General features: G+C 40.0%; 2 protein-coding genes and 1 long non-coding RNA gene across 3 annotated transcripts; 1 reads left to right on the top strand and 2 right to left on the bottom strand.

The window, feature by feature from the left end:
• Positions 1-271: 271 nt before the first annotated feature.
• On the bottom strand, positions 272-12,314 carry herc4 (HECT and RLD domain containing E3 ubiquitin protein ligase 4). The gene is made up of 24 exons (XM_085478239.1): positions 11,603-12,314; positions 11,311-11,470; positions 11,097-11,173; positions 10,780-11,001; positions 10,610-10,700; position 9,707; positions 7,935-8,065; positions 7,673-7,827; positions 7,298-7,374; positions 6,409-6,533; positions 6,194-6,253; positions 5,343-5,454; positions 4,664-4,853; positions 4,255-4,427; positions 4,042-4,161; positions 3,853-3,951; positions 3,599-3,766; positions 2,730-2,873; positions 2,472-2,638; positions 2,266-2,332; positions 2,099-2,181; positions 1,774-1,957; positions 1,224-1,326; positions 272-1,112 (listed from the first exon to the last, which is right to left on the bottom strand). Exons 1-24 carry the CDS (start codon positions 11,934-11,936, stop codon positions 904-906), a joined length of 3,252 nt encoding a protein of 1,083 aa, XP_085334365.1. The 5' UTR covers positions 11,937-12,314; the 3' UTR covers positions 272-903.
• Positions 12,315-15,388: 3,074 nt separating this feature from the next.
• On the top strand, positions 15,389-16,812 carry LOC146695805 (uncharacterized). Its single transcript, XR_014923631.1, has 4 exons — positions 15,389-15,521; positions 15,651-15,704; positions 15,855-15,908; positions 15,989-16,812. It is a non-coding gene; the product is annotated as an uncharacterized LOC146695805 (long non-coding RNA).
• LOC146695804 (androgen-dependent TFPI-regulating protein) lies at positions 16,421-18,452 on the bottom strand. Its single transcript, XM_085478238.1, has 5 exons — positions 18,203-18,452; positions 17,971-18,096; positions 17,762-17,863; positions 17,518-17,633; positions 16,421-17,113 (listed from the first exon to the last, which is right to left on the bottom strand). The coding sequence occupies exons 1-5, from the start codon at positions 18,347-18,349 to the stop codon at positions 16,906-16,908; spliced, it is 699 nt and encodes a 232-aa protein (XP_085334364.1). The 5' UTR covers positions 18,350-18,452; the 3' UTR covers positions 16,421-16,905.
• Between the last annotated feature and the right edge of the window lie 1,089 nt (positions 18,453-19,541).

Raw genomic sequence — 19,541 nt, 5'->3', positions numbered from 1 at the left:
AAAAAATACCTTCTACAGCAATATTCAAACACAAGGTACTATATTAAAAATAACCAACCTTTCATAAGAACTTAGAACCTTACCAGCAAGTAACCCATTTATTTCAGTGGCTGTACTTTGTTTTTATTTGTGGATTGTTAAGGCAGACAGCCAAGAAAATCCACTCAGCATCTATAGCAAACACTTCGCATTGCTCTCGAGCAAATGTCACAAGAGAACCTTTGTCAAACAAAGTAGATTTACATTGGCTAACAATTTTTGCAACAGGGGATGAAAAAACCCAAACTCCTGTAAAATACGGTGTCACTTTGATGACAAAGCCATGCAGAAAATACTGCTAGAGTGTAGTTTAAAAAATATGTTTCTGTTGACACCTTGTCAGATGTGAATCAGGTCTTATTTTTCTCTATATTTTTTGGGGGGGTGGAATTACGTGGTATTTTGTGGTGTTTGACTACATTTTAAACCAGTAAAAACATAATAGAAGCATCTCACTGTCACAATAAATTAGGTGTTAAGCATTAGAAAAATTTCACTGTATTTTACAGGAGTTTGTCAGTTTATTTATGCCCCTGTGCTGTATATACCAGTAGTTTGCTTCGTCCTATCCAAACATGAATAAAAGCATATCTACATGAGCAATATTAAATGTGAATCAAATTGTGTGGGATTGGACTTCAAATACTTTGATGGCAAGAAAGCAGCTGGAAAAAAAATAAAAAAAATCAACATTAACATGAAAGTCCAGCCGTTCATCTCAGTCACCTTTAGTGTCATGTGGCCTCCTTTTTAATTTTTATTTTTTTCAACTTGTGTTTGACTCATCCAGACTGAGAAGTCTGCAAAAAACCATCTGGGAATGTGGTTGCCATCAACAGTCTCAACATGGATTTTTATGTTCTATCAGGCAAGATTGAAGCCTTGATTGTGATCTATAGCCTGTAGCAGCTTCTCACGGAGCATTTCTAGACTCGTGTACTTGGGCAGGTCCAGCAGGTTGAAGCAGGTGTGGGCGACAGGTAAGTAATGCTCCCCTCCACCAGTAGGCTGGATCACCAGTTTCAAGCTTTTCATGCCCAAGATGGGGATGCGGTCACTTCCAGTGAGGAACACTGTAAAGACAAGATTTTTGTTTCTCTTCATTCTTCAAGGTCCGTATGTAACATGCAAACTCACACAAAATTAATGAAATTAACTTTTCTGCTGTTTAGGGCAACACTTACAGAGAAACTGTTTTTTCTTCTCCAATGGAAGATTGTGAAACACCTCCCAGAAAAGCCTGATTGTAGGGTGGTCTGTCCAGTACTCCCCTTTGTACTCAGTAGTCTATGAGCAAAAGAGCATAAACAAAAATGATTTTCATAATCCATCTTATAATGTACAAGGCTCACTTTAAAAAGTGAGATTCACAGTGGCCACTGGGGCTTTTAAATGATGTATTGACTGAGAAACCAAGGATACTGCACACTCTTACATCAGCAACCTGCCAATCACACCATACCGGCAAATGTTTCCTTAATTCACAAAATGAAGATTATACTGTATTAGATGGAATGTTAAACTAGCATACAAGACCATAAACTAAATTCGTAAAATGTTTACTGAGGTAATAAATCAAGTGAGACATAAGGAAATTTCAATACAGCTAGAGGAGTCGCCCCCTGCTGGACACTAGGAAGAATACAGATTTCATAGTCCTAAAGGCTATGCAGATATTTTCTTCACATTGCGTGGCCAGATGCAATTTTTACTAATCACTATTTAATACAAAACCTTTTCAAGCTCCATCCAGTCATAGTTGGTATTGCCGATAACCATGGCTTGCAGTTCGTTTGGCTGGAAGAGTTCTAAAACTTTCCCACCGCACACTTTGTGGAAGCCTGAATAGAAGCACTCGAAGAGTGGAGCTACCGATGTGTTGAAAACATAGTCTACATAGGCACTGACGAAATCTTGCCTAGAGGAGAAGAAAGTAAGAAAAATGAGAGTAACGTGAATGTTTCAACAACAGTCCAAAATATTCATGAATCCCTTAGTGGATAACTGCTAATGGATAAATATCAGGACAACTTAAAAAAAAAAAAAAAAAAATCTTTACCTGTTTGACATATTGACGTTAATGTTTTCCCCATTTGGTACAAGCTCCAAAACCTCTGTGGCACCGTAGTTTTCCTCTGTGATCTGAAAAAATAAAAATCATATGATAGGTGGATGACACAACTTACTTTAACCACAGCAGAAAATGTTGATAGTCAATCATCTTACTGTGAAATTCAAGCAGAAGGTTTCCTCAAGGTCATCTTCTGTGTAGTCTAGTAGCTGCTGCAGACTCCTGGATGAACAGGAACACAATTCCCTGTGTGATTACTGTGGCATTGAAAGGTTTAGATGACGTTAAGACAATGCCAAGGTAAACTACCATTCATAAACATATTAAATGGAAACCTCAGGTGACTGTTCCTTGATCTGACCTTCCCACATCTGGCATTAGCTCTTTCAGGTCTTCTAGCGTTGGCTTCTTCTTCAGAAGCTTCTTGTAAAGGGCCAAGGGGAAGTTGAGCTCAACGATGGTGAGATTGTAGATGGCCAGACCGCAGATGACCCCGATGAGGTTGAACAAGTCAATGTCCTCAAATGTCTGCAAGGGACAGTCGGTGATTGTCAGCATTTAATCGAGGAAGGTTTTCACAAAGATCACGCGGAGATGCCGCCTGGTTTAAAGCAAGTACCTTGTTTGAAAACCAGATGAGGCGAGACTCCTCGTAGTAACGAAACATTCCGTATTTGGGATCAAGCAGCTCTTTCATGATCAGAAGGAAGAACTCCTTTCTCACGCCGCCTGCATCGACAGCCTCTTCTCCCACAAAGATCACCTGCCACAAATGTCACAAGTAAGTCACAGTACCGTTTGAACCTGGCATACTCTGTGGGTTCATTACCATGAGCAGCATCTTTCACATTCATATATGTATTTTCATTCATAACTAGGAACTTCATCCTAAGTGTACTTGATTTAAATTTGGCTGTTAGCTCGTTCAGTTGTCTTCGTTGTCAAGGCCACGGCTCCTGCGATACTTAGCGATCGCTACCTGGAAATCCTGTTCCAACCACTTGCACCACTCTGTGTGCTCACTGGATCACCACTTCTGTGTCGAAATTGTGAGGAGTTGAGACAGAATCTACAGTTTTGAACCTTAAGAACGGATTTACAATTCGCAACACTGTAAAAAAAAAGGCCTAGCATGCTTTAAGTCAAGCTTGTGACCTAATGTTGATGCTACGTTTGGACGTTGTGGACTTATAAACCTGAAGAGTGCCTTTTTTACACTCTCTAGCTCTTAGCTGTATGATGTTTCTTCCCTGAGTTAGTGGTGTCGTTGTAGACTGCAAGGAGGTCCATGTTGAAATCACACACGCACATGTGCATGTTGTCAGAACGGGACTTCCTGGAAACAATCCAATAATAGCACAAGTACTGGAAGGGATCCAGAGTTTACAAGAATATGACTGGAATGGAAATGGTGGCCAAATTTAAATCAGGTTTGGGTTATGCTGCTTCTTTTTTTTTTAAAGCTTCAAACTTAAATGCTGTTTCTACCTTTAGTGGCTTCTTATAGTCAACATTCTTAGACTTCCTGAGCACTTCCATAGTGTCTCCAACAATGTTTTCCCTGCGAACGATGAGGATGAGGCACGGGTTGACGGATTCCACAGCCGGTAGGAACATGGAGCTGAAATTTTGCATCTGTGCCTGGTCCACTGCCATCTGTTAATACAGAAAACACATGATTATGAAGCGATTAGTGAGAATAAAGGTAAGAAACTGCCTTTAAGAGGTTTAGTGAGTAGTACCTGCATTTGTAAGACAGCATCTGTCTGAAGGAGTGTAGTCTTTGCTTGGGCATCAAATACAAAGGGATACTTGCACAGAGTCACCACACCATCATGTCCCTGGGGATAGAGCATAAACAAAAGGTTCACATCAAAACCTTAACATAGAAAGATGTATTACTGAATCGCAGAGCCAACATCCAGACTCACCATTGGGTACATCTGCCTCTGAAGCCATGTGACATAGTCATTTCGGATGTCTATCAGGTTGTCCAACTCATGAATGTAGAACTTGCCATACTGAATGATGTGTCCCGCTTTCTCGCTCACCTGAAGCGAGAAGTGGGAGAGACTGCCACTTGTAGTCCTTTAAAGAAGGATATAATGTGCAGCAGGAATTTAACACTGCACCTTTTTCCTCACCTTGTGTAGGATTTCCAGGAGTCGCAGCGACGTGTCCAGAAAACAGGTGAAAATTCTCTGCTCTACTGCGGGAATGCCCACCTTGTGCATCTGCAGCAGATACACCACCACTTCCTTGTACAGTTCAACTAGCCGCTGGAAGACTGGGGACTCAAACGTAGACCACCAGTTTCCTGCAAATACATGAGCAAACACTAAATTTGTGCTCCTCAAAACCCTTTTAAGACAGTGTAAAGTGCTCATTTTTCCCAGTCCTAACTATACCATCTGGAATTTAATTCCTGCATAAGATTTATGACAAATATAAGCTATTTTAAGACCTTATTTTCCTGAACAATAAGGTCTTAAGTATAGTATGTAGTACTAATGTAGTATGGAAAGCTTAAAGAAACTCCTTCATCCTACCTACCTAGTACCTTCAGTGGAGCCTCTTTTAGGCTGATGACTGATTTGGCAAATGGGATAGAGATGGTGACGTAGTTATTTCGGTTAGTGAAGAGAGGGCATTCTGGAAGAGTGAGGTAGAGTCTCAGGGCTTCGATGTCTGGAGGAGAATTGTTTAGCCTGGGAATGAGGTTCTTCTCCAGACTAGCAGCAATCTGAGGCAGACAGACGAAGGGAAACAGGTCTGTTATGATTAATGTGATAATCCTGAATGCATACAAACTGCTGATGAGGTGTGGGGTAAAGTGCAACAATAACACACTGAATGGACCAGAGTACCGGAAATAACTGGAGCCGACACAGTAATAAAACGTCACTGGGGACATTTACACTATAAAAACATCTTCTGGTCAGGTACCAAATCAAAATAAAATGAACGTCGTTGACAAGACAGCAGATGAGCAAAGGTCATAAACACTGTTGAAGAGTATGAGGAATGAAAAAGAAACTCCAAGTCAGAGGAACTTCACCAGTCAGAGAAAATATATTAGTGCCCAAGTATTTGGCATGGCACTGACACGACACAGAATGCAGTTTTGAATTACAGTGAAGAATCCAGAATTTAGTCCCCTCCAAGACCTTGAATTGAACAAGTAAAAGGAGATGGATGGGTGGATGGAACTATATTATATGTGGCCACTGACCTGCTGAGCAATCTCAGGGTGACCCTCTTGGATTACTTTGTTGAAGAGCAGGCGAGCCATGTTCATATCCACCCCTGAACATTTACTGCTGGTACTGTAGTGATCTGGATGACTGCGTTTATAAAAAAAGGGAAAAAACAAAATCAGCACTCAGAATGAGATAATTACAAAAACGCTAGGCAATAACTACAACAATATATATATATATATATATATATATATATATATATATATATATATATATATATATATATATATATATATATATATATATATATATATATATATATATAGATAGATAGATATTTATTATGTATTGTTATATTATGTATATATATATATATAATAATATATATTAATCTAAAGTTCTAAACTGATCGGACAGCGCTTCAGAGTGCAGATGGTTAATGAGCTGAAGCACACTTCAAAAGCAGCCCAAAGGTTTCTCAAAGCAAAGAAACAGGATATGCTTCAGTGGCCAAATCAGAATCTGCTCTCAACCCAGGAGAGCACGCTTTTTATCTGGTCAAAGCGGTGACAACAGAAGAAGCTCTAGATTTACCATGACAGCAGATAAGTGTCAGTACTGAATGTTGTTATCGTTGAGCTTCCTGCTTTCATGGCTAAAACTGTGGCCATCTCAATTTCATGTTTTTATATAGCCTACCAAACTCGTGCATTCACCTGGCTCATATGACGGGAGCAGCTTAAGAAAGCTTTAATTATCTAATTAGAGAGTAAATAAACAAGAAATTCAGCAAAAAAAAAAAAAGTGTTGATTTTAATGTAAATCAGTCAAAATGATTTTTCTGACTAGATTATGACTTTTGAAATATCTGGAGTGCATTTACCTCATTGACAGGAAAGACCCATTTAGGCAGCTTGCTGAGGAGAACACGAGGTCGATCTCACTAAGGAAACCAGAAAAGGCAAATAATTACTGTGTAAATCTCCAAAAAGGATCTGGTAATTTGATTCTACTCAAACACACCATGTCTAAAACAAACTAAAACTCCAATATGCCGAGGATCTACTGAGGGGGAAAAAAAGAAGAAGAAAACTTTACTTGGAGATGTCGAGCGGGAGTCTTCCTTGTGAGTGGTTCAACCATTTTTGTATGAGATCCTCATTCAAGGAGTAAATCTTTCTCTGGGGATCTTGTATCCTTGTGTCATCTCCGTTCTGAAGGCTCTGCACCAAAAAGTATAAAAGTTAGACAAATAAAAACTGAAAAATGTAAACCTGTGTAAATAAAACTGAGTGAAGAAACAGATCAGATGTGTGTAAAAACAGTATTCACAGCTATCTGCGGCACATTTTAGAAGAAGGTGCTTCTAAGAAAAGAAAAAAAGTGACATACATCCTCATTACAAATTAAATTCTGCTTGAAAAATCATCATACGCTACATGGCAACGTGTTTTAAAACCAACACCAGCTTGCATTGACTGTCGGGGATCAGCTGGAGCAGTCTGCTTTAATTAGATTGACAAACGCAATTCTGTTTCCTGGAATTCGAAAACTTTAATGACAAGATTTTAACTTGAAGTCATTTTCTTATTTTTCAAATTTCTTATGGTTTTACTGGTACGTTTCGCCTTCTTTAACTCATGTGAATGGTGACGTTGTCAAACAACGCTGTGGTATAAAATTACACGCGAACCCATGTGCTAAGATTTTTTTTTAAATTCCAGATAATTACAGGTTGTGTCTGGAAATATTTACAATCTCAGCTCATCTGCCTGACATTGCTCTCACTCCCCAGCAGTGATAATAATGCTTTAGTTCAAATCACTGTTGTTCAGCTGCTCACTATTATCGAGTACTGCCAGTACCATTGTTTTTACTGTAGAGTAAAAACGATAGCATTCAGGACAGCTGTGCAATTATTAAAACGTGCTGTACATTTGTAAGCATCTCCATGAAATCTCTGTTTCAGAGGAGAGGGAAAACTTACGTTGGTACTGCAATAGTGAGCAAAGCTTTGATCTCCTCCAGCATAAATCCGTTTGACACAACAGTTCTCCTCTGAATCTGCAAAAGTGAGGGAAAATAGGTTTTTTGTGTTATTAAAACATCTTACCATCGAGTTTTACGTTTGAAATAAACCCATCAAACTAATGATGTAATGTGCTTTTACAACTTCAGATTCAGATTAAAGCTAATAAATCTCCACGTTCAGATGGATACACAGCAGAATTATAGAAAACGTAGTCAGAGAAAACGTAAATGGAGAACCCTATCGATTAATACATTTGACTGCTTATGATTCAAACTTTACACCCCTCAAAAATGGAAGGATGTTTTGGTTTTACATTTGCTGTCCCCTCACCTGTATCTGTTGCAGTGCTGGCGACTACCCAGGGACCTTTAACAAGAGCAGGGCTTTTTCTGTTGGAAGTGGACCGTGTGCCAAGCTGCCCGTTCCCTCCGAGCCCAAATGAATCCATCTTCCCCGATGACGGCGTGAAAGCCAGCGTGTGTTGCCTTGACCGCACAGCAATTTGAAACGTTACTAGCAGCCTTGTGACTTTTTAGTATAATTCACTGACGTTGTATTTTAGATAAACGCGCAAAAACAAAGTCGATTTTACCTTCCACATGCAATCTGTGTGACTACATTTCCCATGAGCTCAAACACTTTTCTGGGGTTTATTTCATGATTTGTAGAGTTATGCCCAAGCTGTCCATATCCTCCTGCTCCAAATGTGAACACGCCCCCTTCCTGCATTTAAAAACAACAGAACCAGTTATTCCGACCTTCAAAAGGGTTAGCACTGTGCTAACTTGCTAAGGCCAAAGTGTTAGCAAAGACCACTGAACATGAGGCTTGAAGAGACAGAGAGGCATGAAAGACAGCTGTCGTGTTAATGATTTCAGTCTAGTTTTTCCTTAACCAGAAACAGCTAGATTAGTAATGGCACATGCCAGGAGGGGGATTATTTTAACATCCAAGTCTTACAGCAGGGATCCTCCTCCTCTACAGCGTCAGGCCACTACTGAAACAAACTTACTGCGTCTGGGCACCTGGACAGGAAATGGGCATTTTTATCCACCGATCGAGAAGATTTAAAACTTCACTATTTAACAAACCAAAAAACATTCCAGGTTCTAAATAACGATCCCAACTCATCTATTCTTTTCTAAAAATTAGAAGTAAACACAGAAATGGCATTACTTATGAGCCTAATTACTGAAGACTATTCATAAAAGAAGACTACATGATGAGCATGATTACCCACTGAAAACGTATAATGCTTTTCCCTGTGTAGAAGAGGTCACACCTCGTACTTGTACCAAAAAATGTTGACATCACACCTCATGAAGACCCTGAAGAGACTTATCCTGGACCAGCTTCCAGCACATGGTCAGATCCCTTCCGGTCCTTGACCTGCTCAACAGGGCCTACATCCACCCAGCGCTGTGAGGGTCATGTTTTGATTTCTCCAGTGTGTTCACCACCACCAGCTCGGCTCTGCTGGGTGGATGCCTTGGCAGTGACCTGGATAGTTGGCTCACTGATCTGCAAACCACCTGCAGCACCATGTTGGACAGCAACACCGAAGCCCAGCAGGGGACTGTCCTCTCTCCCTTTCCCTTCACCATGTACACCACAGCCTTCAGCACTGCACAGACACCTGCCACCTTCACAGGTTTCTAATGACTCTGCAGTAGTGATGTATCACACAAGGTGATGAGGAAGAGCATGGGGGTTGTGGATGTGAGAAGGGTTAGAATGCTGGTCACCCCTATTTCCATCCGTGTGGTTTGGGTGCAGACAGGATAAAAATACCTCAGTGTTCACGCCCTCTACAAGAAGAGTCATCTCTATTTTCTTGGATGACTCCTTTAAAATCTAATGGATGACCCAGGATGTTTTGAGTCTGTAATGGCCACTGCCATCCTCTATGCTGTGGTGGGCTGGGGCAGCATGATACCAGCAGACTCAAACCGATCCACAAGGCCAGTATTATAGGTGTGGAGCTCGACTCTGAGAGCAGATGTCAGATGATAGCCGACAATCCTTCACGTTCATTCCATGACTTGCAGGACAGTAACAGGAGCAAAACCTCACTGCACTAAAACGCCACAGGAAATGATTTATAACTGCGATGATCAAACTTCATATCTTCCCCTTATGACACCTGGACTATTTTTACTTCTCATATTTTCTTTATATTGTACATACTATTGTTTAACTTTGGAGTATTTATTTTAACATAATTCACCATTGGTGGAGCATCTTAGTTTTATAAGGATGGTTTACATTTTTTTATGATTTCTTTCCATTTTCTACCTTTCATATCATTTGCTTGAGAGTCTGTGACAAAGCAATTTCCCCCCGTCATTATAAAAGTATTCTGACTCTGATATAAACTGTTACAATGGAGGGTGCTCAGACGAAATGCCTGCAGCATCAAATAATGAGCTCAGTATGTGCGCAAGTAATCCCAGTGAGCCAAATGCTCAGGCAGTTTCAGGCAGTTTATTCTATATCAGCATGATGTCAGTGAGTGCAGACATCCCTAATATAGTCATCTCAGGCGTATAGCTTTGGCCGTGAAGCCACACTGATGTGTTAGTCAAGCCTTCGGTATGAGGGGCAGCCAATCAGAAGAGACTTGGCTAAATGGGAGGGGAGCTAAGGAATATAAAAAAAGAAGAAAGAAAGCAAGCTCGTTTTAAGCAGTAGAGGAACCCAGAAACTGCACCTACAGCACCCGTGGGTACTGAATAGTTTGTTCATCTGACAACAGCTTAATGTTTTTCTAAAGGAGAGCTTTTAAACATCTGTGTGACAAAGCAAAACACTGAAATCTTAATGTATAGCAGACTTAATGTACTGCAGTGATACTGGGATGTTTTCTAACTGGTCGCTTGGCAGCAGCTGTCTCTGAGCAGTATGCAAACTGGAGAGCGAGGACACAACACACTGACTGTGACAAGTGATGCATCTGTAATCCTGCTTGGCTGCTGTTTGGGATCAGTTAAGAAAATGTAACACATATACACTGGCAGATTAAAAACAACAACAACAACAGCAATGAATTAGGAAGAAGGTAAAGAAAGCATAACCCAGCATGGGAGTAAATCCCAGTAAAAGTCCAAGGCCCAGTTTAATGATTTTAAGCCTAAGAATTAAAACCATTAATTAGATTTAAAAGAGCCACTTTTAAATCTAATCATTAATCCCACAGTTTCAAATTTCGGTCTTCTGTACACACAACGCTGCAGATCTATCAAAGAACCAAAAAGTATGCAACTTAACTTGGTCAGTGCAGCCGTGTGATCTTCTCCACAGCAAATGTAAATCACTCTCTGTGATCTGAGGGACTTCAGGAGGGCCGGGAAATACCGATCTGAAAAAGACGTCCTGAAAATTAGTCAAAGTTTCGGGTTTGAATGTACAGGGGCACCTTCTAACCTTCTACCACTCACCGTTGCAGTCGTTGAGACCAAGCTGACCGAAATTGTTGCGCCCCCAACCGAACACAGCTCCCGAGGGAGTGAGGGCAAAGCTATGTGCTCCACCTGCTGATATTTGAGCAAAAGGAATGCCCTGCAGAGACTGAATCATCTGGGGTGTGGAAATGCTCTGTCCGTTGATTCCTAACCCAAGTTGGCCATATCGATTCTGGCCCCATGAGAAGATGTGGCCCCCTGTGTTAAAAACGCATATATAATTGAAACGGTTTAACATGACATAAACACTGTAAGCTGCTCTGGATATGTGCTAAGTGCAAACCATTCCTCACCCTTTGAAAGTGCATGGGAGTGCCAGTACCCACAGGCTACCTGAGCAATTTGAACATCTGACAAAGTCTTGATGTTTCTTTTCATACAGAGGAAAAAGAGAGAGAGAAGAATGGCTATATTAGGTCTTTTCATGGTGCCTTTACAAAACAAAGGATGAGCAAGTAGTGCGTTAAGTAGGACACACAGGGGTTTCCTGATAGTTGATGAATTTACCTAGGCACGCGAACACATTCTTCAAAGTTATTTAATCCCAGCTGTCCATCTGAACCAAGACCCCACGAGAAAACCTGTCCTTTGTCATTTAGGGCGAGTGTATGGGCCTCTCCACATGATACAGCCACTATGATCTGTGCATCCAAGGCCACAACTTGCTCTAATAGATGACATAAACAAGTGCTTGCACAGTGAGCAACTTTAAAAAACAAAACAAAACCCCCCAATGTTTTATTAGAAAAACAAACAAACAAACAAACAAACAAACAAACAAACAGCAGACATCACCAACCGGGTTTCTTTCTGGCTTTCTCATGTCCAAGCTGCCCAAGATCATTGCAGCCACAGGTATACACCGTCCCGTCCTCCAGCAGGAAAGCTGTGTGTCTGCGGCCACACCCCACATCACTCACTTGCTTCCCGTGAAAGAATTCACATTTTCGTGGCTCAACCACAATCTCTTCATCAATCCCACCCAAGCCCAGTTGTCCATAGGAAGCATTTCCCCAGCACAGCATTGTAGTTCTCCCTTTAGCTGCACGCAAAAGCAGGATCTCAGGCTCTGTGAAGAAGACACTTGGGCTAATATAACCTTCCAGAGTATAGTCACATATCCCCCGTTTCATTTGCAAGGTGTAATCTAGCTGGTATCACCTAGCAAAGCCGAAAGAGGCAAAACAACATCATCGCCACATGAAACAGACGCAAGCCTGCGGTCAGATTAAGTCATGACTTCAGGATCGTACACCTACATATATATATGTGTGTATATATAGCGAGAGCACTAGTACGTTGCAGTCTAAACTGACCATGTAAACAGATTAGCCTAGTAAGCTACAGTTAACGGTGTTGGGTGAGTTCCGTTAGGGTTGCTAAAATCGTCAAATAACACCACTTCCGTCGCGGGCGGCTGGGTTTACAAATTAAAGCACATGCCAAAACGTGTTTAAATACGAGTATTGCCAATAACTGTATGTACCCCTACGATGTACACTCTCATAAACATAATTAATAAACTTACACATTTCTTTCTGGGTCACAAATGTATGCGTTTATAATATTGTAAGCGGAAGTATAACTCTTGTCCGTAATGTTAGCACACGCTAGCATGCACCTTGACGAATACAGGCGAGGTAGATCATTTCAGACTGATGGCACTTGACCAACTTAATGACAGTACTTAAAATTATCATAGTGCGATTGGAAAATATTTTAAGAAACATATATGTTTAAGCACTCGACACGTGGTACATGGCTGACTTATACAGACAGTCCTGATATAGCAAGCTAACGTTAGTCAGACCCAAAGACTTTATGTCTGTGTTTGGAACATAACGTACTTAAGAGTTCATTCAGAAACCTGAAGTGACTTCACAGCTGAGTATCTGAACTTAAAGCCCCACTATTCTTTACTGTTCCGCTAAAAACACAAGTTTAACAACTTACAGCCAGGTGTCTCTTATGTTAGAGCCAAGAGCAAATCTTACCAAAGCCACCAGACCCGACAAGTTTATGATCTGCCAGTGCCTTGTTCGTTAGTTAGTCCGACTGTTAAAACACACATTACAGTACGCTGCTGTCCAAAGACAACTCCCAGGTAAAACCCTACTTAACGCGTTTCTTGGCCGTACAGCAGTTGTTGACAGAGCATCGGAGTGGTTACATTAAAGCAGTCGTCTCAAACTCTGGATGTCCGTTATGTCCTTTTAGAAATAAAAGTGTTTTTATAATAGCAGAGCGGAGAAGAGTACAAGATAGTTAAAATATATACATAAGAGTCCCGAAATGTCCAAAACACGGTCAAGGAGATTTGAATACTTCTCTGAAAGACGCGTAGAGAAGCTCTACACATAAACGCTGTAAGGCTTAATTTGAAGGCAGCTTACAATACCGGAAGTATTAACAGCGTTTTCACGCATTTTCCTTCATGGACGTGAAGAAATGTCGCGAAGCTGCCGAAATGTTCTAGAGCGAGCGCATCCGCGCATGCGTATACCGGCTGCGCTGTACTACCTTTACCTAGGTATGAAAACACGGAGGTTACTCTCCTAGTCCCCGAACTCCATATTCATACACACACACACACACACACACACACACACACACAGATACACACACAGACCTCCCCGTTTTCTTTTTCTTGAATGTTTCGCGTTCATACAGCGCACACACGGCATTTATTTGTTATTAATTAGTAAGTAAAAGAAGGAAAGTGAAAGCGCGAAAGACTACTACTGAAGTGCGTAGTATGAACTAGCAAAAGAAAAGTCCACAAATGAATACATTCGAAATAACAACACATATAACGGTATTCAAGATTAAATGTTAATTAATATGTAAGTACATATAAATATATAATACAAGCACATTTTGAATGTGACTATAAGTTGCAGATGTATGTGATTAAATGTGAGGCGTTATAAAAAAAAGTGTTATATCTGCATTCTAATCGCAGATATTTTATTTACCTGTAGTTTTGTTCATCTTATGTAATCAGGCTGTAAGTATACTAGAAGAATCTCGAACTTCTACCGGTGTCGTGTCTTTTTCCAAAACCATGTTCGCCAACTTGAGCTGGTTCACAACCACCGGGCTCCCCCTGGTGGAGAGCAAACTCACTTACTCCGATTCAACAAACAAACAAATAGACTGTGTCACCTTCATTAAGATAAGATAAAATACGAGAAGAAGAGAAAATGTAACTTTAAATACAAGGTAAACTCAACAAACATATTAAAAAAGTAGGCATTAAGAGACTCAAATATGCATATATTTTAAAATAATGAAAACAGCAATGCAGCTAATGAGGACATCAAATCAATGTAATTCTCTTTTTTATCATCTGGTTTTAAAAGAGCTTTTTGCACCAGTTAAAAATAGATTGGACATTTCCTTGATGTACAGTAAGCTTCTGTAACAGAGATCCACATCTGTTCATTCAAAATCCGGCGAACACAGCTAGGTTTCAGACCAAACTTTTGTTTGACTGAATGGTTTAAAAGGAGATGAAAAGTCAGATAGATTCATATCATTCAAACTCCATCTGCTGGTGCACAATGCCATTTATCAGTCTGTCTGTCTCTTTTTGTGTTAGCTGATTTCTTTTATACTGCAATATACTACACATAAAATATGAAAATGTTTATTTGCATTTGTGTAAAATGTAAATGCAAACAGAACGCAACGATTTGCAAAGCTGTCAAACCCATATTTTATGCTCATCACATGTTTAAACAGAGACATTTTAATATTTCACAAAAAATATTATCTCATTTTAAATTTGATGGCAAAAACATGTCTCAAAAAAGCTGGGATTGGGACAACAAAATGCTGGAACGATTTTACATGATACAGTATCATCAAAAGAATCAGAGAATGTGGAGAAATCTTTGTGTTCATGGGACAATACTGGACAGCCTCTGGCCTTTGGGCCCTGAGGAAACACAGGCATTAAATACAGGCATTATTGTGTCATGGAAATCAGTGCATGGGGGCAGGAACACTTCCAGAAAATACTATCTGTGAACACAGTTCACCATTAATACAGGTTGTATCATACAAAGAAGAAGCCATATGTATGCATCTCTCATTCAAATCTCTTTAAAATGAAACTGAGCTTGTACTGAAAACAAACAATGCTATCTGATCTGCATTTTAAAATCGACTACTGATTGCACGAAACAGGGGACAGGCTGAGTCAAAAACAGGTTTTTGCATACTTTGAAAGTATGATAAACATACAGTAGATATTATTTCAGTGCATTGCCGGTGAAGGAGGAGGAGGCAGTTTAGTTAAACTTTTCCAAGAGTTTCCAATGCGTAAATATATGACAGAGCGGATGACAGGCAGGTTGTCACTCTTTGACATCTGTTGTTTTTAGGTGTCACTGGTGAGATCATCTTAACCTGCGTTAAGACTTACAGCTAATGATAGCTCTTATCACACACAAATCCGCCTATTTTACGCAGTTGTTTGCGTAACCGCACATTTATCTCATGACTGACATCATTCAGGCATAAGATAACCTGTTTGGTGAATATGCAGTCTATCCTGTACGGCTGGTTCTTCTATGGGAGTTTTCCTCTCCTGTCTTACGCATTGTGGTCTGATGTCTCGGAGAAGAAGGAACCTCTTTATTTCTCCTTAGGTTACGAATCAGAGCACAAACAGGGCAGACACAACAGAAGCAAACATGTTGTACTTGATCGGAGTAAGTGCAGACCTATTTATATATTATTTTAAGTCTTTTAGCTGTAAGTAAGTTCATTTTTCAAAGATTGTGTTTTCTAGTGGTGACTGTAACCTGTGTGATACTGACTGCTGTTCGTTTTGCCTTAAGATCATTGCTGGTCTTCTCTTTGTCATATATTGGTTTTCAACGGGACTCAAAGAGGTAAGCAGCTATTTATTTTTCTTTCTTTCTTTCTTTTTTAAATGTAGCTCACATCAAGTAAGAAGCAAACAGAAACATTTATAGAGAGTGCATAGAGGTGGAACAAGGAAGCAAAGACTAACTCTGTGTAATGATTCTTATCATTTTCAGGGAAACAAGTCACAAAAGTCCCAGCTCCCAGAATCCTCTGCAAACAACAAGTTGGTAAGTGGCAATCAAAAGTTAAATGCTGAGCTTACTGAGAATAGTTTGGATAAAATATCTGACTTCAATTTCTTCAACAGAATGATCTGAGCGACGATGACTTGCATTTATTGGCAAAGATCCTTTCGGTTGGATTGGTGGATGCGGATCCAAACTACCTCCATCACCTAAAAGGCTACAGGGACTTGCGTGGTCCCTGATCTCCTTTGGAAAAAAGAAAGAAAAAGAAACAAGGAGCTCATCTGGAGCGACGGATGGATACAAAAACAGACTTTCATGGAGATTGTTAAGGTTCAAAATATTGGGGATGGAGACAAGAGAAAAACCACAATAACAACACTGGTCCGGTCGGGTTGAGTCAAACGATGATTTAATGATCACACACGTGGGAGATGGACACTGATGCAGACAGCCTCAAATGGATTTTGAAGGATTTGTGATGTCATCAAATCAATGCTTATTTGGATTACAAGTTATTCTCACGTCACCCTGCAGATTTTTCATGATCACAGGATAAAACATGCAGTATGTTCAGTTTAAATGTTGCACTGAATATCTCAGAGGTGCACACAACTGCGTTATGTTAAATATGGATCCTGATTGCTTTAATGTTACCTTTGTAACCCACGGCTGTACTGCTTGTTGCAAGTAATCTGTCTCAATAGTGCTATTTAATATTTAGCTAAATGCTAAATTGGTGCTACAAGGAGTGCAAGTGGAGAAGAATACAGTCTTTATCGCAATCATTACCCAGTCATCAAATCAGAACAATGTGTAACGCATTAGGCAAGGGTGTGTTTTGTCCTGTGGTTTAAACTGTTTTTAGTAAGAGAAAGAATGGATTGTTTGCATAGCTTCACTTCAAAAAGAACCATGTGGCCATGTGGGAGAAAGGTTCAATTAATTTGTTTCTCTTGTCTTTTTGTTCATGTCCTTTTCTGGAGAGAGGAGACAAAAGAGAGAGTTAAGCAAAGAGACAGATTAGATTCTGTTGTTGTTATTTTTTTAAACCTTTCTTTTTTGGTATGATATGGCAAACGTAACTCCTCTTACCCCAGACCCGTCTGCTGAACTCGTTCCCGAGCAGGTAGAGCAAGATCACCACAGACATGTTAAAAAAGAAGAAGCCCACCAGACCAGCAGCACTGAAGCGCCCAAGAAGAGGATACACCCAAATCCCGACTGACATGTACACCCATATAATCCTGCAGAACATGTTCAGAATATAAAATAAAAAAAGGAAGGAAAAAAAAGGTTTGGCTCATACAAACATTCACCCAGTGTGTTCACGCAGTTATTGTAACAGCAAAACAGCAGCAAAACTAAACATCTCATATGCAATGAACAGCATGCTTATGGTTTGTTCTGTACTCATGAGGAGTTATTGGCTGCATTACAACATGTGAGCCCGAGCTGTGGAGGTTGAAAAGAAGCTTTTACCCGCAAGCTGTATACACACTGGAGCAGCAAAAATAGGTGCATTTAGACAGTGTTGTGCTTTCAGCCACATGAAGGTGAACTTCAATCAGTGTCAAATGAAAGATAAAAACTGAAGAAATGCTTTTTTTAAAGTGCTTGATTATGCTGTTAATGCTGAGTCAGCACTTACCAAGATAAGTAAGCCAAGCCCACGATTCCTAATGCCGTCAGTGCATGTTTAGTCTGTGGGTAGACGTGAGGCTGCATCAGCACCTCTCCAAGTAAGATGGGAAGGACAAATGTGTGCTAAAGAAAAAGCCAACAGCAACATGAGAAGTCCCGGCAGGCCAACCAAGAATTGCTTAAAAATGTTTTAAAAATACAAACGATGCTGAGTAATTATTTATTATGCCGAAGAACATAAGTCAACAGACCATAGCGTGGTTCATCCACGGAGGGAAGAAGGTGTCGATGGTAGCTGGGTAGACTAATTCTCTATCATATGCAAAGATTGCCCAGAAAAGTAGAACAACAAACTAAAGAAAAGGCAGCAAAGGCAGAGTTAATGTGAAGCATAGTGTTTTGCTTTGGGGGTTTTTTTGCACTTGAAAGAATGTAGGATTTGCAAATGTGGGGTTCTCACCGTGCCCACTGGAAAGGCAAAGACAGAGAAGAGAAGGTCTTTAAACTTGCTCAGAGTACTCTCAGCCTTTTTCTCAGGTTGAAGATCATTCACTGCCGCCAGTCCAAAGAACGTCATTTGCAATAACTGAAACATTACAAGCAACATTGTTGTTTTTTCCCACTGTCCTTGTTGGGATCGCAGGGTCATTAATCCTTCACAACAATTACCCATAAACGATCAAGGTACTCACCAAATTCAAAAAAGTGAGGTACTTCCAAGGTCCTCCATAAACAAAGATTCCTGGTGGCAAATCCTCTCCATCCATATCAATTAGATTCTTAATAATAAACGCATACCAGCTGAATGCTGCAATGTGATACACTCTCCTAACAGTCATTCTCAGTGTAAACTTATATTCTTCTGTAATAAATAGTGAAAATAAATTAAAATGCAAGCAAAAAAAGCAACAACAAAACAAAACAAAAAGACTAAACTTCAAAGTTTTCCCTTCAGATGTGAGGCACTTGAAGCAGTGAAGGTTCTTTAAAGATTAGTGTAATTCAGCGCCGGCTTATCAAGACATTTGCAGGCAGCAGAGACAAAGAAACACAAGAGAACCACTGTTCAGTTTTTTACGAAACATATGGCGACTTCTTTCATAACCGCTTGTGGCTGGGAGGCAAATTTATGCACAGTGAGAGTGTAATCTGTTATATAGTGTTTTGCAAGAGAAATCCCAACGAGTTAGGAAGGTTACGTGAGTTCAGATACAGTACTGTGCAAAGGTTTTAGGCAGGTGAGGAAAAAATGCTGTAAACAAAGAATGCTATTTATTTTCCACCAATCAACAAAATGTAGTGAATGAACAAAAAAGAAATCTAAATCAAGTCAATATTTGGTGTGACCACCCTTTGCCTCAGAGCAGCATCCATTCTTCTAGGTACACTTGCACACAGATTTTGAAGGAACTCGGCTGGTAGGGTGCTCCAAACATCACAGATCTTCTGTGGATGTAGGCTTCCTCACATCCTTCTGTCTCTTCATGCAATACCAGACACACTTGATGATGTTGAGATCAGAGCTCTGTGGGAGCCATGCCGTCACTCCAGTACTTCTTGTTCTTCATGCTGAAAATAATTTTTAATGACTGGCTGTATGTTTGGGGTCATTGTCCTACTGCAGAAAACATTTGGGGCCAATAAACAATCATTTATATTTCTGAAAGCATTCTTTGTTTACAGCATTTTTTCACACCTGCCTAAAACTTGCAAAGTTCAGATAGGTAAATATCTTCTGACAAAGACTGGATCACAGAAGAGTTACTTCTTTATTATTGCTGGAAATCTAAATTCAGGAGCTCGACACATCTCTCGCGAGCTTATTAAAATAATAGTAAATGTGACGACAAAATAACCCGATAAATTCATAAGAAAGAAAATTTCAAAGAGCAAAAGTTTCACGTTAGAGAATAACAGGCAAAAATAAAAATAAAATAAAGTTTTCTCCTAAACTTGTTCTCCCATTACTTTTTCCTGTGATCCTTAAAGTTTTCATAGATGTCATAAATGGCCTGAAGATGGTGCTGGTGT

Source organism: Copadichromis virginalis, linkage group LG13 (assembly GCF_057382275.1).
Source record: "Copadichromis virginalis isolate Kocher_CV1m ecotype Utaka linkage group LG13, C_Virginalis_male_GT1.1, whole genome shotgun sequence".
NCBI lineage: Eukaryota > Metazoa > Chordata > Actinopteri > Cichliformes > Cichlidae > Copadichromis > Copadichromis virginalis.
This window is presented reverse-complemented; position numbering and strand designations above follow the sequence as displayed.

Excerpts from the sequence above, each read along its gene's own strand:
- herc4 (XM_085478239.1), bottom strand. The coding sequence starts at position 11,936 with ATGAAACGGGGGATATGTGACTATACTCTGGAAGGTTATATTAGCCCA. Across the intron at positions 2,874-3,598 it reads ACTATAAGAAGCCACTAAAG|GTGATCTTTGTGGGAGAAGA; the intron begins GTAGAAACAGCA and ends CATTTGTGGCAG. Across the intron at positions 1,113-1,223 it reads GAAGAAAAAACAGTTTCTCT|TGTTCCTCACTGGAAGTGAC; the intron begins GTAAGTGTTGCC and ends TTGTCTTTACAG.
- LOC146695804 (XM_085478238.1), bottom strand. The coding sequence starts at position 18,349 with ATGACTGTTAGGAGAGTGTATCACATTGCAGCATTCAGCTGGTATGCG. Across the intron at positions 18,097-18,202 it reads ACCTCACTTTTTTGAATTTG|TTATTGCAAATGACGTTCTT; the intron begins GTGAGTACCTTG and ends GTAATGTTTCAG. Across the intron at positions 17,634-17,761 it reads CGTGGATGAACCACGCTATG|CACACATTTGTCCTTCCCAT; the intron begins GTCTGTTGACTT and ends CTTTTTCTTTAG.